The following is a 15,690-nucleotide window of genomic DNA, read 5'->3' as shown; positions in this document are numbered from 1 at the left end:
TCCAAAGCATTAAGAAGAACTTTCTCTAGTAGAAGAGTTCAACTTCTTCTGAGAGTTGGAAGAGTTCTGGGGATCGCACTAAGCATTCCTTAAGTTGGCGATCTTCCTTAAACCACCATAGGTTGTAGACCTCCTTTTTCCAAGATGACAGTCTCCCTCTTCAAATAATTAGGGACAATCCTCTAGCAGAAGATTTCATCTTCTTACCAAATTTGGAAGAGTTCTGGGAACTGCACTAAGCATTCCAGTCATGGTGGTAATCTTTAAACCATCGTTAGTTGACACCTTGAGTCCACCCACCTTATGCCATCATCTCAAAGAGCACATTCAACTTATTGTTGTCATGAATTATTTTATTTTGTATTATAGCTCTCTTCTGGGACTCATATATACCCCTTCGGATTAAGGGGGGAATGTTGGACACCTAATCCACTAAGGGTTAAGGTGTGGGAGTTGAATAGTCAAAGGGATTCCAAGAGACATTGGAATATGAATCCAACAGTCATATAAATGTATTATAAATGTACGTCAATGTGAATAATAAAGGAAATTCATGCTTTATCTTTCACACTCTTGTCTTCGCCATGGTTGTGTTTAACGATTATTATTGAGAACCAGTCCCCTATAGAATACACTTTGAGACAATAAATTGCTTTTCTGTAAGCTTGGAATATCATTTTCATTCACTTTCAAGTCTATTGGCCATCTTACCGCATTATAAGACATCCATAAACAAAAGAGTTTGAGACTGTCTATCATAGCTATATAGGTCTAATTGTCCTTATTTCTCCTTATGATGAGATAACAGAGAAAAAATATCGAAGTCTGCAAAACATTCACCTTTACTAAGAAAAATGTAAAAAGCCAAAGTGTGCAAGTCGTGCTACTACTCATCAGACGAATCCATAGGTGTTGGGTCTTTTGTGCTAGAACCCCACAATTCTGTGTGAGGGAGTCATGAAACATGCTTCTCTACGTAATGGAGGTGGGCATTCTATTGTTGAATAGCTTGAAATTCTTTGAAAAGTTACTGGAATTTTGTTTTAGACTTAGAAGGTCCAACAGAGGGTGTCACCAAGGATTTAGCCACAGTATTCTTTATCGGTCATTAAATATAAACAATATGTCTATATTGAGAAGACCAGCCTCTGGAATGTCCATGGTCCAGCACAAGATCCCACCATTCCTCCATATTCAAAATCATTTTTGTTTCCCATTGATTTAAATCTGCTTCCCATATAGAAATGAACTAGAAAACTTTGAGGCTAAGTATCGACCTCATAGGCTTGAGAAACTTCCTAAATTAGGCTTGAGGTGGATCTACGACCCCATCCCCTAACTGGACCTGATTTGGGTTGGCTTCCTCCTCTCCTCTGACCACTACCCTAATTCCTCTTGTGGCCTCTCCTTGCTGAGTTGACTCTGCTAGATAGTGGATGTGTCATTCTCTAGCTCTTCCAACCACAAAGGTAATGGAATAAATTGAAATCGAAAGCCAAGACCACTAGCTCGAGGAGACATCCTAGCGTAGGGTCCTGGCGCAAACACTGGTAATTCAAACCTGTAGAATTGCAATAACATAATACAATATGACTGTGAGAATGAGGGCTATAAACCATATCTTCCACCATGATAATGAATTGGGTTTGCCGAAACAGGACTTTCACAACAACCCCTGGCTTCTCGAGCCTTATTGAAGCAAGATGCAGTGTTCATTCAGGAATTTCCATTCCTAGGACTCCCCTTTTCATACGAGGCAACAAGTACATCAAAGATTCTAAATAGTGGACAAAATCACCCATGTAAGAAGTGTAAACTGAATTCCAATATTTAGACCCAAAATACATGCACATCCTAGAAAGTAAAATTCCATAACAAACAAAGATAATTTTATTATATTCATACTTCCCATCAGAGTAAACTATTCTTGCCTCCCAAATTTCACGGAAGGTTTCTTTTATGACCTAAGAAATCGTCTTAGAGTCACGTCTCTAGCAAAGAATCAGATAATATTGAATCATAGGCATAAGTGCATGAATGAAACACACAGAGTTAACATACCTGTAACCATCGTCCACTGGGAAGAGGGTAAGGTTGTCTACACTTGGATGGCAAACCTTTTGAGATATCGTCACAAGCGCCTAGAGATTGCAAGAAAACCTAAAACAATACTAGAAGCAACACCTCCAAAATGAGCTTGGCTAGTTGCATAAGACCTCAACGATGAGATGTCTCGTTGATCTCTCCACTGACAATTAATGTCTATCATGCGCTTTTCCACCTTGCGCTTGAAGGTGAGTATGTGAGGGCCAACAATCGACCACCCACTATCCTTTCTCATTAATTGTCTGGCCATGGTATAGATCCCATTAGTGCCCAGTTATCGTCTCTCATCGCGATCAAGAAAAAACAATAATATAGTTAAAGTAAAATTATAAATCAAAATTATTTAAACCAAATTGATTATCATTATCATTAATCATTAAATACTTATTCAAATATTATAACCAACATTAATAAAATAAAAAAATATATTTAATTATAATTTCAAATTAAATATATATATATATAAAACAAATATATGAAATTAAAAATATATAACCATAATCCCCGAAAATTACAAAACAGTTTTCATAGCAATAAAAAATATATATACAAATTACAAAACAGTTGTCATATATATATATAACAAAAATTTTAAATATGAAAGATATTATTCCATCAACATATAACACCAAACATAATCTAATGACAAAAATAATCAAGCCAAAGCTAATATGGCATATTGCAATACATTCACAAGAAACAATCCAACTGTTATAATAATTATATTGGTATAATATGGTGACTTTTTAATTTAAAATTACATTATATTTAAAAACAATCCAATTACAATAATAATAATTAAACCAAAACTAATATGATTTATTATCATACATTTAAAAAAAAACAATCCAAGATTTATATTTCTATAATTGGTTTGACCATTTAAAATTAATAAGTGGAAAATTACATTTAGAAAACAATCCAACTATTATAATAATTAAATTGATATAATAAGTTTGGCCATTTAGAAAACAGAACACTAGTGCTCATCATTGGCTTAAACAATAGCTTGTTGGGTCTGGCGATCTTCATATCTCAAACACACCACTTGGAAGAACTCTCCGAATCTGTGAGAAAGGAATTGACTCTTTGCAATTACCACCAATGACCATACAACTTAGAGAGTCATATGCTTTGGAATATCCATATATGATTACTCTTACACGCTTGCTCAGACATTCAAAACAAAACAGATGCCCATTTGAACAGCTCACCATATTTTCTAATTCAAATTCCCGATAACAGCATTCACACTGCATTTTTGGTGCCCATACTTGTGGGGCGTTGAGATTATTGGTGCCTGCCATATGAGCGCTTTCTGCTTTAAAAACCTTTGGAATCACAACCTTTCCACCTGTTATTATTTCATGGAATTATTGATCGGCTCCCTCAAATAAAAACTTTATTTTCCGTTCTCTTCGTCACAATTATCAAACCGTTTCATTTCGCTCGTACAGTCGTCGATCTGCTATCATGACCTCTGGCGTTCCATCTTCTCACGAAGACATTTCATGAGTAGTTTTGGAAGTAGAGTCTCAATAGGATGAACGTGAGGCAAGGAAGGTTTTCTATAACGTAGCCATAATAATAATAATAAAATTAATGTTTTAAATCCTATACATTAAAATGGTATTAAAGGAAATAAAATTTATTGGTGGAACGCTCTACATTGTTCATGTGCATTATATAATACATTACATATTATATAGTAATCATAATTTTTAAAGAAGTTAAAACAATAATTTAAGAAATAAAAACTAATCTTTATCGTGAAGTCACATGAACCAACTCACATTATTCTAACATATTTTCTATTTTCTTCAATATATATAGAGCTCATAAACCAACTCACATTATTCTAGTATATTCTTTATTTTCTTCAATATACCAAAATATATATATATATCATATTCTCTATTTTCTCTTCCATATATCAATATATATATATAGAGAGTTTAGTTTTAATTCACTCTCTAACTTATTAGAGTAAGGAATTATGTTTCTCTGTTTGCAACTAAAGTATAAAGTTTGGTCATGAACATAGGTAGTATTAATTATTTTCACTCTTTAATTCATTAGAGTAAGGAATTATATTTCCCTCTTTATTCCTTAGAGTAAGGAATTATGTTTCCTTCTCTATTTTATATAAATTATAAATTATTTTTTATTAGATTTGTATAGGCCTTTGTTTTGGTTAAAGTATTAGTTAGTTTCAAGGTTAAAGTATTAGTTAGTTTTAGGATTATCATGAAAAAATAGTTTGAGAAATTAAATTATTGGATTAAAAAAAAGGAATATTTAAATATTAATTTGATATTGAATTTGGAAAATGTTATTATGAAGATTAAAGAAATAGATTTCATGAAAGTAAAAAACAATGAATAAAACTAAGACCTTCTCCTTTGAATAATATTTTCTTTTTGAGGTGCCTTGGGGTTAGAAACACCATCAATAGTGGCCTCAAAACTATCTAGCATATTCATTACACAATTAAGCGAATTAGACCAAAGTCTACTTCAGACAAATTTAATGCGAGTGAGAATTCCATATGGGAGGGTGTATGGAACCACATTGGTTCCAAATTTTTCATGAGGGTCCAACTCATTGTAATCCCCTGTCATGCCCACACCCCAAGTCATTCTGAATGGGGAATTGTGATCTCGCAGTTGAATATTCTAGCAGTCCTGATGGAGATGGGCCTCATAGGAGGGTGGCCAAAGCTTTGTATTGTTGAGAGTCTCATTTGTACATCCTGCACTGGCCAAGTAGTTGGCCACTCTTTGTTGGCTAATCTACAAACATTAGAGGTGAGAATAATAAGGATTTCAATCAGTGAGGATTTAATGCACATTAGCTAATTCTCTAATATCAATTTATTGATCTTTTTAGTGTTGTCTTCATGAAGAAGGCGCTTCAATTTATGAATAACTAGTTGAGAGTCCCCTTTTATGTCCAATTTGGTAAAAATATATTGGATTTCATAAGTGAGGCCCATTTCCAGAGAAAAAACTTTCGCAACATTATCTGTGTTGAGGCCCATAGCACCTAAGATGTAGAATACAACTTGTCATTTTTCATCCCCAAATATACCACAACAACTAACTTCTCTAGTGTTTCCTTTAAAGGCCCCATCAAAATTCAGTTTAACAAAAGAGGAAGGAGGGGGGCACCAAGAACTGGGGGAGGGAAAAGCTTTGTAGGAGAATTAAAAGGGGAAGGAATCAAAATAGGAAAGGGGAAAACCTTCCTCGGGATACAAAATTCAAAGGAGGGAGACGTCCAATCTTCTTGAGACCAAGGAATGAGAAAATTAGTTCTCACTACACCAATAATCATGAACCATGCCATCTTTTCAAGGAGACTTTGATTTTTTTAAATACGACCATTTCATTCCTTGTAAATGCACGAGAGGAGAAGGCTTGGAATTAAAGTATAGGATATATTCAAGATGGGATTTTCAAATTGAGAAGAGCGTCAATTAACTATAGTATTTTCAATGTTATTATGATCTCTATCTAAGTGCTAAAAAAAATCACAACTTGATTTTATAATCCCCATTAGTAACTACATGCACTAAATGAGTGGTCAATATCCTCTTGGTTGTTATGGCATAAGTGGAAAAATGATGATCCTTTAAAACCATACTTGAGAAGTTTGTCCCAAATGAGGGTGCATTTTCAAAAGAGAAGTCAAAGAAAATGGGCAACCTTTGGCCATGAATTATGGGTCCATATTTTCTTCCATACATTTTGGGTTGGAAACTTTTTATGCTCTATAGCTAGGGAATAGGTCTCCTTGATGGTGAAAATGCTATTAGACCCATAGCTGCATTAAATTTTATCATTCCCTTATTGAATTAGTAGTTTCCTTCTCTAAAGATCCTCCCATAGCTGATTCAGAATGCTTTCTTGATCGAGATCTTTTCACTTCAAAGATTCATATAGAATTTCATTTCAAATAGCATGTAACCATAAGATGCATATACATAAAATAAGAAGAAATAAACGAAAACCATGAGAAGCAAAGACACAACCAAAGTTGATAGCGGAGTTCACCTAGTGTGGATTACGTCTGTAGGCCCTGCTCAATGTGGGGGAGCCTCTTTCATTGATCTTCAGACCTCCAATTCTAGGGATGCTATGAAAACAAGCACCCCTGCTGAATAAATGGACTGCACCATTGAATTTCTCGTGAAAATTCGTGAAAAATGACTATAAAATCAACCCCTTTCCACTTCAGTTAAAATATGGACGCCGATGAATCTCAAATATTCCCCAAAGGTTCTCACTAGTTGACTGGAATTCAGCTGCTTAGATGAATAATTTGGTCACACCATCATGTTCCTTGCCAAAAATTGAGAAGAATGAGTATATAGTTACACTGGTTCTAAAACTGTAAATTTTGGGCCCCCAGGGAATCTCAAAGATCCCTCAAGGTTTCATAAAGATTTTGTTCTACAGGCTCGTTGAAAATCCACTACTCAAATCAGAAAATCAATCATGCCATCAGACTCTTGGTGAAATTCTAAGTAATTTGAGTATAAAGTGGGCATGATCCTGCCATTGTCAAAAATCAGCCTCCAAAAGAATCTAAAAATTCTTCAAGCATCAAAAAATATTCCTCTCAAAATTCATGTCAAACATGGTTCCCTGTGTTTTGGATTCCACTGCTCAACATCCCTCGTTCATTGTTATAAATATTCCCCTCGAAATTCATGTAAGGCATGGTTCCCTATGTTTTGGATTCTACTGCTCAACATCCCTCGTTCATTGTTCTACCTATCTCCTCGGCCTCTATTGTGGTTCCTTTGCCGTGTCCAATGCAAGAATGGTGGATTTAACACATAGTCTAATGAGGCGGAGGATTTGCCCAGAAAGTTATGGAAATTCCGGTCATAATTAAAGAAAATCTAGCAAGAATTTTTGTAAATCTAAGTTATAGTTGTTAAACTTCAAAATTTTAGGTGTCCTAGACGTTTTTGATGGTACTGAATCCATTTCCACGATCAAAAACACGATTCAAACACTCCCTCTATAAGACTTTTTGAAAAAAAAATTACTTGGATTCCGACCACTTTTGACCATTCGGGCAATTCCTCCGCATCGTTAGACGACTCTGTGGATTTAATATTAAGGCATCGACATCATTTTCAAAGCCTTGTTGGGCTAGCACAATGGTCGGCATAATTTAAAATTAGGCATTGGTTGGCCGGCATAATTTAAAATTAGGCATTGGTTTTAGGAAGTTCATGGGTTTAATCCCCCAGCTGACCCTTTAGTTTTATGTGAAAACATATGTGGTTATACATAACCATTGATGTCGAAATATTTAACTTTCTACCGTTTTTTTAGAGCCATATGACATAACTCTAACTTTATTACAAATGTTAACCACTCATCCATGCTAACAATGTGGTTTTGTGTTTATAATAATTACGCCATAAGGCGTTTCCCTTTGAAATCAACTTTCCTCTTAGGTTATGTGTACATTTCTGAGCCTTTGATTTAAGTGTTAGACGATGAAAATAATCTTACCCATCCAATTGATTAGACCGGTATACGATGAGACGCAGTAGATCGACACTTGCCCTCGCTCGACACTACGCTTGCCCTGTGCAGACATTTCCTAAACTTTTGACATGGTCCCAAGGGAAATGAGAGGAGTTTGTTCCCAAGTTTCAATCAATCTCAGAAGAGACTGTATAGAGCCACTAAGAGTCTGCAGAAACACAGACCTGTGTCAAAGCCATACTGAACTTTGTTTTCTCCTATGTCAAAGCCATGCCCGCCTTTTGTAAAACTCTGAACCAACTCGTTGAGTTACGGGACAACTGAATGCTTCAAGGCTCATCTCGAGGAGGGCTTGTGGACCAAGGTCCCACAGGAGGAGCTTCATCCTCAATAGAAAAGCGAGGATATTGGTATTTTCAAAGCATTGAAGCAAAATTGAGGGTTTCTATGCTTCTGGTTTTTTTTGTTTTTTCCTCCTATTTCAAAATCAGGATTGGTTTTCGTTTGAATTAATGAAATCTTCATAATTGTAGCTAGGTTAACACAACAGTAGAGTTATGGTTCGTTTCTTTTGTATATGAATGGTGTTTGAGTAGTGACCATATTGAAAATGCAAGAAATTGTAGTCGTGTTTATTATAATTTTTGGGCGATGGCATTTCCAGCCTCACCGTTGTCGCCCTAGGCGCCTCTGCTGTTTTGACGGACATGGCATCGGCTACAGTCTCTGCTTTGTTATGATACACACTAAGCACGTTAGAAATGTATATTGAAGGTGATTGGCACATATGCCAGTTGGAGTGGAGGTGGCCACTCAACAGTTAAAATGACATCTGCATTAGTCAAGCAAGAAGAATCCCTACTTATAATAACACAAGAGAGGTGGGATTGAATTTGATTGGGGTTGTTTCCTCTGTGACTAGTTTGGCAATGTAGCCCACTACTGTAGTGAGTGTGTTTCATTCTATTGATTTCTTAATTCAAAGTGCAATCTTAATCACTTGGAAGGTTCGGCCGGTTCTGCCTTCACTATATGCTTGCAGATTTTAAATGCACAATTTATATTTCTGTACCAGAAGTGCAACAGAACACTTTATTTTTGTTGATCAGAAGTAGAATAGCAATCGAGGATTGATTTATTTGCATCATTTTGTGGTTAGTTAGTTTGTTTGTTTCTGAGGGTCTCCTCAGTTCATTGAGGATATGGGTCTAAAGCTGGAAACATTACTAGGAAATAAATTCAAATATTCAAAATGGTATTTTTCTCTTTTTTAACTGAGTATTGTGTTTTTCAGGTTTTAGAGATGGAAAGGGCTCAGTTTTTATCGATGTGATGAATGGAAATTATCAGTGATTGGTTCTAATTTTGAATCCCATCAGATCGGTTCATTTAGGTCAATTACGGTGTTGGGTTACTTGCTTGTATTTCCTATTTTATTTTGTTCCATTGATCTCGGTGTTTTGGATTGATATGCAGCAAGACCCTGTTGAAGATGACCATCTCTCGGACCAAAATACTGAAGAATAAGAAGGAACTGCAGTGTAGGAAATTCAGAAAAGATGTTTCTCAGCTCCTTCAAAACGACTAGGAAGAGAGTGCTCGATAAAGGGTGTGTTTTTGTTTTTAACTATGGATTTTTTCTCTCATAATTACAAAGAAAATGTGCAATTTACTGGCAGACTACCATACCACAATGTTTACCATTTTTAATTACGCCGTAAGGCATTTCATTTTAGACGATTATTACCTGTCTTGCTATGATCCGTCTGATTTCATGTTAGACGATTAAAATATTTACAACCATTAGATTAAGTTCTTGTTATAACTGAAACTATCCCTATCTTACCTTCCTTGAAACCATATAAATAACGACTTCCGTAGGTTTTATGAAACATTGTTCTACGAATCCATGTCCGCTTTCTTGAATCTTTGAATCTCCTGGCCATTGTGCAGTTCAATCGTCCAATTGTCCACGATCTTGCTTGAATCTCCTGGCCATTGTGCAGGTAAATTTCAAATAGCAAGGGCATAAATTTCAAAATGGACTGTGTAGTCTTGATTGTTTTTAGTTTTCAATGATTTGTTTTTAATGATTTTGGGTTTTAACTGCGAGGACTTCCGTGACGGAAAACTGGAAATTGCCAGGATTTCTATGACAAAAAACTAGAAATTGCAGAGGTTTCTCAGTTTATGCACGATCTTGGATGAAGTCTGTTGGACACTGTGCAGGTAAATTTCAAAATGGAGTGGGTAATCTCGAAACGACTGTTTTTTAGTTCCCGCCTTCCATATACCACAATGCTTCTTTTTAAGAAACCCTAATGTCTAAAGTTGATCTTGCTTCCACCATTTGAAGGGGACTGTACTGCTAGTATGGCATGAATGCCCATGTGACCGTGTTGAGTAATTATTTCAAGGTACGAGACCTTGCATCAAGTTTATGGCCCCCATAAGCAAGATTCCTCTCTTCTCCTTCAATGAGCCTACCTGTGGCGACCAGATCTTGTGCCTCCGGCTGTGGCTGTAGCTCAAACTCTCGTGTTTGTTCAACCCTCTGGTTTGGCTTTTGCCCAGATCTGGCTTGGTTTTGGATTCAGATTCCTCCAGCCGGTGCTACATGCATTGACCACAACATTTTTTTCCATTGTTGGTCTTCTTCTTGCAGCAGGTGCTGCATCCTCCCAACGGCAGCGCCCCATTTACCTTCGTGCATATGGTAAAAATATCACAGGAGTGGCATTAATGTCCATATTTAATAATTAGTTACAGGTATGATTACAGATCAGACCTTCCTTGTTTAGTTGATGGCCCCATCAACTGGATCTTTATCTTTACTTTCCACATGCTTAATCTGGGTCCTGTGGGTTTCAGATCTTGTCGCTTGGCTTTGGCTCTTGCTCAAACTTCTGCTCTAGCTATATTCAGACTCTCAGGCTTTAACTCTGACTTGGTTTTGGCTCTAGCTTCACGGGTTGAATCTGAGAAAGAGCCTCCTACATAGTTCTCTACATTTCTTTTAACAAACCCTTCTAGACATATATGACTCTTATTCACAGCTGATTATTTTGTCTTTTGGATATTTATATGACTTCTTCTTAGATAAAGTGCAAATCAAGCTAAACAAATGTTTAGATAGAGTGCAAATCAAACTAAACAAATGTTCAAATAATGTTGTTCTAAATTGTCCTTTTCAGCATTCAACTGAGATGCTTCTGGTGCCTCTACCTCATAATTTATAGACAGTCATACAAACACACATTTGGAGTGATTCCAAAGACCCCGCACCAACAACAATGTATCTCATGCTTTATATCAATGAAAATGGAGAGAAAGTCTACACGTTAAAGTAGAATCCTTCGCTTCCATTCACAATAGTTATATGGCATGAAAGGTGCAGGAGGTGGAAACTCCATTTTTTTTGGTATCACCAGTATTTAGTACCTTAATCAAGACCTATAATGTTGAATATAGGTCTAGGATTTTCAATTTTTGTACCAAGTTGTCCTTTTGATTACTATCAATCTTGCTACTTTAGTACTAAATCAGTCATTTTTCTGTTAGGCCATAATGTTAGCACTCCTGTTATAAATGATTCTTCCAAATACCCTTCCTGTTTCAACAAAACTGGCAGTAGCAGGCTTTAGTAAAAAATATTCTTGGATAGAGCAATACACATCGCAGTATAAAACCTCTTCCTGGTCATCATGGCAACAATTGTCATCTTAGCTCAGGCAGCCTTTCACTCAGCATACTTAAGTACATTAATCATGACACAGCCAACAATTTTACTATAGTCAATGGCATCATTATGAGCTCAACATAGCCATGGCAAGTTAAACATTAGTTTATTAATGAACCCTTGAACAACAACAAGCACAAACTCGCTACAACAAAAGTCTAAAGATCAATTTAGAATGGGGCTCAAGTTTTGTTTCAAAATATTCGATTTTATGCCACGGCTTCAATAATACCACAAAATTTAGAAATAACTTAGGATTTGCTTCAGGTATTCTAGGGCTTATAAACCCGAAGCCCAAAATTTCATCAGACTTGACATGCGCAAATTTATCCTGCTGTAGTCAATATTGGATGCCATCATATCATTACAAACCTCTCATTGATCACCTGCAATTTGTTGCATAGATAGTGAACAAGAGTTAGATTTTGTGTCAATTGTAGGTCTTTTCTCCAAATATCATAAGAGATCCTCAGACTTCCCTCAGAGGCAGGCCTAAACAAGCCCTCTGTAATCTACACATTTAGATCCTCAGATGAACCATTAGCTTATGAAAAATTCCTTTAGTACATAGATTACAACATGTAGCAAGTAGAAGATATAATCCACAAATGTTATCTGCGTGTCCTCTGATATAATCCTTGAAGCTAAAGGCAATCAATGGTGAAACAATTTTCATCAATAGGGATGCAAAAGATTTCAAATCCTCTTAGACAATTTAACTTGTATCACCACTCTCCTAGTTTGGTACAGGCTCTGACCTGCTCATGGCCAAGATTTTGCACAACAGCTTATGTCATTATCATTCGTAAGTAGCTAGAGATTTATGGAATCCAAATTAAGAATTCAATGTCAACATCCTCCTCCCAAAGGATCCCTATTGGAAAAACAATTTAGAATTTCATCAGTAACAAAAGGATTTTAAGAATGCTTATAAGTATGTTGATGATATCCTTGGTCCAATTATTAAGAACTTCACTAGCTATTTCACAGGCCTTCGCACCTCTTGGCCACTTCTGAGGCTGCTCGGCCTCTGTTCAATCAGTCCTAAGGCCTTCCTGAGGTCAATCCTAAGACCTACCGGCCCTTTTTCACAGTCTTCTAAGGCCTTAGACAAAATTTTCGTCTCTCTTTGTCCTGGTCAAAAGCATTGTTGACAGAACATGGACTAGAAATTTATTAAGGTTTCTTTTTTACCATCCATCTGATACCATGTTGATGTTTCCATCTTCTAATCTGATAATTACTTCCAATGATCTCTTAAACAAGTTCTTAATCATAATGCAATAATGACAGTAGGATCATAAAGAGACAGCCAAGCACTTAGCGTACAAAAAGACACAAAATTTTCACCTGGGAAGCCCAAACTTGAGAGAAAACCCAACAATCTTTTCTAGGAGAAATTCTTCAGTTCAACAAAGGTACATTTTAATATTCACAAGTCAACCTAGGTCAACTTAGACAATAATTATGGATCTGAACAAAACAGACCTCAGAACTCAATCTAGGCAGTAGATCTGGTTTCGGTCCCTTCTGTTTACAGACTGAGGTTCTTGGCCTCCTCTAGGGCTTCGACCCTCCATAGAAAAGAAAGGTCTCGGATCTTCTAGGGATTCTGCCCTTCAACAAAGATAAAATATCTTTACAGAGATAAGATCCTTCTTGAACTTCGCTCCATCCACAGAAAAAAGATTTCAGTCTTTCTTCCACAGAAACAAGGTCTCCATATCTGAGTCCATTCAACCTCTTACAAGCAGAAACCCGTCATTCTTAGACTCTGCTACCCAGATTTCCTGTTTTAATTCTTTTCTAATCAAGCTTAAAACCTGGATACTAGATAGTCATGTATGTTGCTTGGCATAAATTATGCAGAGATTGATATGTAAATGACCTTTGGTTGAAGGCATGTTGTCTTATGTGTGGAGTTTGCTTCCACACTATTGCTAGGAAGTAGATATGAAGGGATACGAATGAGTGCTTTTATATTCTATATTCAATGCAATGTAGCGTAAACTAACTTACATGTTGAGTCACACATTAATTTAATGTGTTTTTTTCTTGCAGAAGGATTCCCCCGTAGGGTCTCCAACACAGTCAGCCCACCCTGGTATGTCTCCTTTATTTTTATGATAATACTACTTTATTTGATGTCATGTCATTAATATGTGAGGATAGCATTGCTACATTGATGTTTTTAAAATCTTTTATCTCATGAGGTTTCTTGTGTTACAGCACGGTTTTCTCCAGATGATAAATACTCAAAGCATCGCACTTTGCTGAAGAAGCGCTTTGGCTTACTGCCAACGCAGCAACCCCCACCCACCTATTGACAATTGAATATTCAGAGTTTTTATGTCTCTGCTAGACAAAGGAAGGGTGGTTAGAGGTTACAGGGTTAACATTAATTATTCATTTTGTTTACTCTGTAGTCTTTGCCCTGCCTTTTTGGATGCAACTTCATGCTACTTTGTGTTTAAGATGTATTTTGATGCTTTTTTACTTTGCACAAGTTGTAGATGTTGAATTGGGGTTTAAATTTAAATATATTGTTTAAGAGGTTATGATTAGATAGAGAATTAATTATTATTATTGGCTTATATACGATACTTTTGCACATTTATTTGTAGGCTAAACATTTGTGATTTTTCAGAGAAAAAAAACCTCCTAACTTCCATTAATCAAAATAAAAGTAAATACATTTGCAGTAGTGACAAATCTTATGTCCATGTAACTCTATGTTCTAGATAAGTCTCAGTAGAAACTCAGAAGATTTTATAATTTTGGATCTTAATCACTATGTATCTACTAGCGTCTCTAAAGGTCTATAACATCATTACAGATTTCTTACCTCTCTAACTTTCCTTCTCAGCGACATTGTTATATTATTTCCCATACATTCTTCAAAAAGAAAATAAAATAAACAGAAAACTTGAAAAGACATATGAGGATCGTTCTCAGTGAACAATTAGTGATGTCCTTAATAATTAAAACTCCATGTGCTGATGAGGATGCCATTGTCAAAAGCAGTGAAGAAGATCTTTCCCGGTGCTTGGAAACAACTCTTCTTAGAGAGAAAATCTGCCTCTTGGTTCTGTTCTCTGAATATATGACTGAAAGTCACTTTCTAGAAGGATCCCATGAAAGATCTGATGCGTAGCATCCAGAAGATAAGGGAAGGTTGCCCCAAAAGTGGATCTCTGTACCCAATCCAAAATCACTTTGGGGTTCCCAAAAATAATAAATCCTCTATAGCTAGCCAGTTAGCAAATAGGAGTGCCCCCCAAAGAGCTAATGCGATGCTCTTTTATTAGTCCATGTACCACTATTCCAACAAAATTGAAAGTAGTTGCCAGGCTTTTATACAAGAAAAACCCCCCTGCCACAGATCCTGTTAGTAGAAGCTCCTTAAAAAAAATCATCTGGATTTTGTGACCAAATCTCTTTATATTGGATTTGTCTTGGGTTAACCTTCTCTTTTGTTGGCCCTATTTCCATAAAGTATGTAAAGATCTTTAAACAAGCACCTCTTGTACCTGGGGTAGTCTCTTTCAAATATCTTCTCATTCCTACTTTTCCATATGCCCACAGAATATTGAAGGGTAATGTTCGAAATGTCCTGTTCTCCTCAACCCATAGAGAAATGCACCTATCTATGGAGCTCGAATGCTATGCTAGTTGTAGGTTAAGAGTGTAATACTCCTCTCCAAATCGAGACTGCAAATGGGCATGTCAGAAAGAGATGATCCACGTCTTCTGCATTTTTTTCATAAAACACCTGTTAGGACCTTGGAAGCCTCTTTTGAGGAGATTATACTTACATGCACTCCTGTTATAAATGATTCTTCCAAATACCCTTCCTGTTTCAACAAAACTGGCAGTAGCAGACTTAAGTAAAAAAGATTCTTGGATAGAGCAATACACATCGCAGTATAAAACCTCTTCCTGGTCATCATGGCAACAATTGTCATCTTAGCTCAGGCAGCGTTTCCCTCAGCATACTTAAGTACAATAATCATGACACGGCCAACAATTTTACTATAGTAAATGGCAGCATTATGAGCTCAACATAGCCATGGAAAGTTAAACATCAGTTTATTAATGAGCCCTTGAACAGCAACAAGCACAAACTCGCTACAACAAAACTCTAAAGATCAATTTAGAATGGGGCTCAAGTTTTGTTTCAAAATATTCGATTTTATGCCACGGCTTCAGTAATGCCACAGAATTTAGAATTAACTCGGGATTTGCTTCAGGTCTTCTAGGGCTTACAAACCCGAATCCCAAAATGTCATCAGACTTGAAATGTGAAAATTTATCCTGTTGTAGTCAATATTGGAT

The 15,690-nt window shown here is 36.2% G+C and overlaps 1 protein-coding gene across 1 annotated transcript; it reads left to right on the top strand.

The window, feature by feature from the left end:
* The first annotated feature begins 10,909 nt into the window (after nt 1-10,909).
* On the top strand, nt 10,910-13,938 carry LOC149224125 (H/ACA ribonucleoprotein complex subunit 3-like protein). Its single transcript, XM_089383493.1, has 4 exons — nt 10,910-10,962; nt 11,772; nt 13,417-13,459; nt 13,585-13,938. Exons 1-4 carry the CDS (start codon nt 10,910-10,912, stop codon nt 13,680-13,682), a joined length of 195 nt encoding a protein of 64 aa, XP_089239619.1. The 3' UTR covers nt 13,683-13,938.
* The last annotated feature ends 1,752 nt before the right edge of the window (nt 13,939-15,690 follow it).

This window comes from Pinus tabuliformis, chromosome Q (assembly GCF_031772625.1).
Source record: "Pinus tabuliformis cultivar Carrire ecotype Pingquan chromosome Q, CPIR1, whole genome shotgun sequence".
Lineage (NCBI taxonomy): Eukaryota > Viridiplantae > Streptophyta > Pinopsida > Pinales > Pinaceae > Pinus > Pinus tabuliformis.
This window is presented reverse-complemented; position numbering and strand designations above follow the sequence as displayed.

Bases quoted from the DNA above. Each gene is read 5' to 3' on its own strand.
- LOC149224125 (XM_089383493.1), top strand. From the start codon at position 10,910: ATGTATCTCATGCTTTATATCAATGAAAATGGAGAGAAAGTCTACACG. The intron at 13,460-13,584 runs GTATGTCTCCTT...CTTGTGTTACAG, and splicing joins AACACAGTCAGCCCACCCTG to CACGGTTTTCTCCAGATGAT.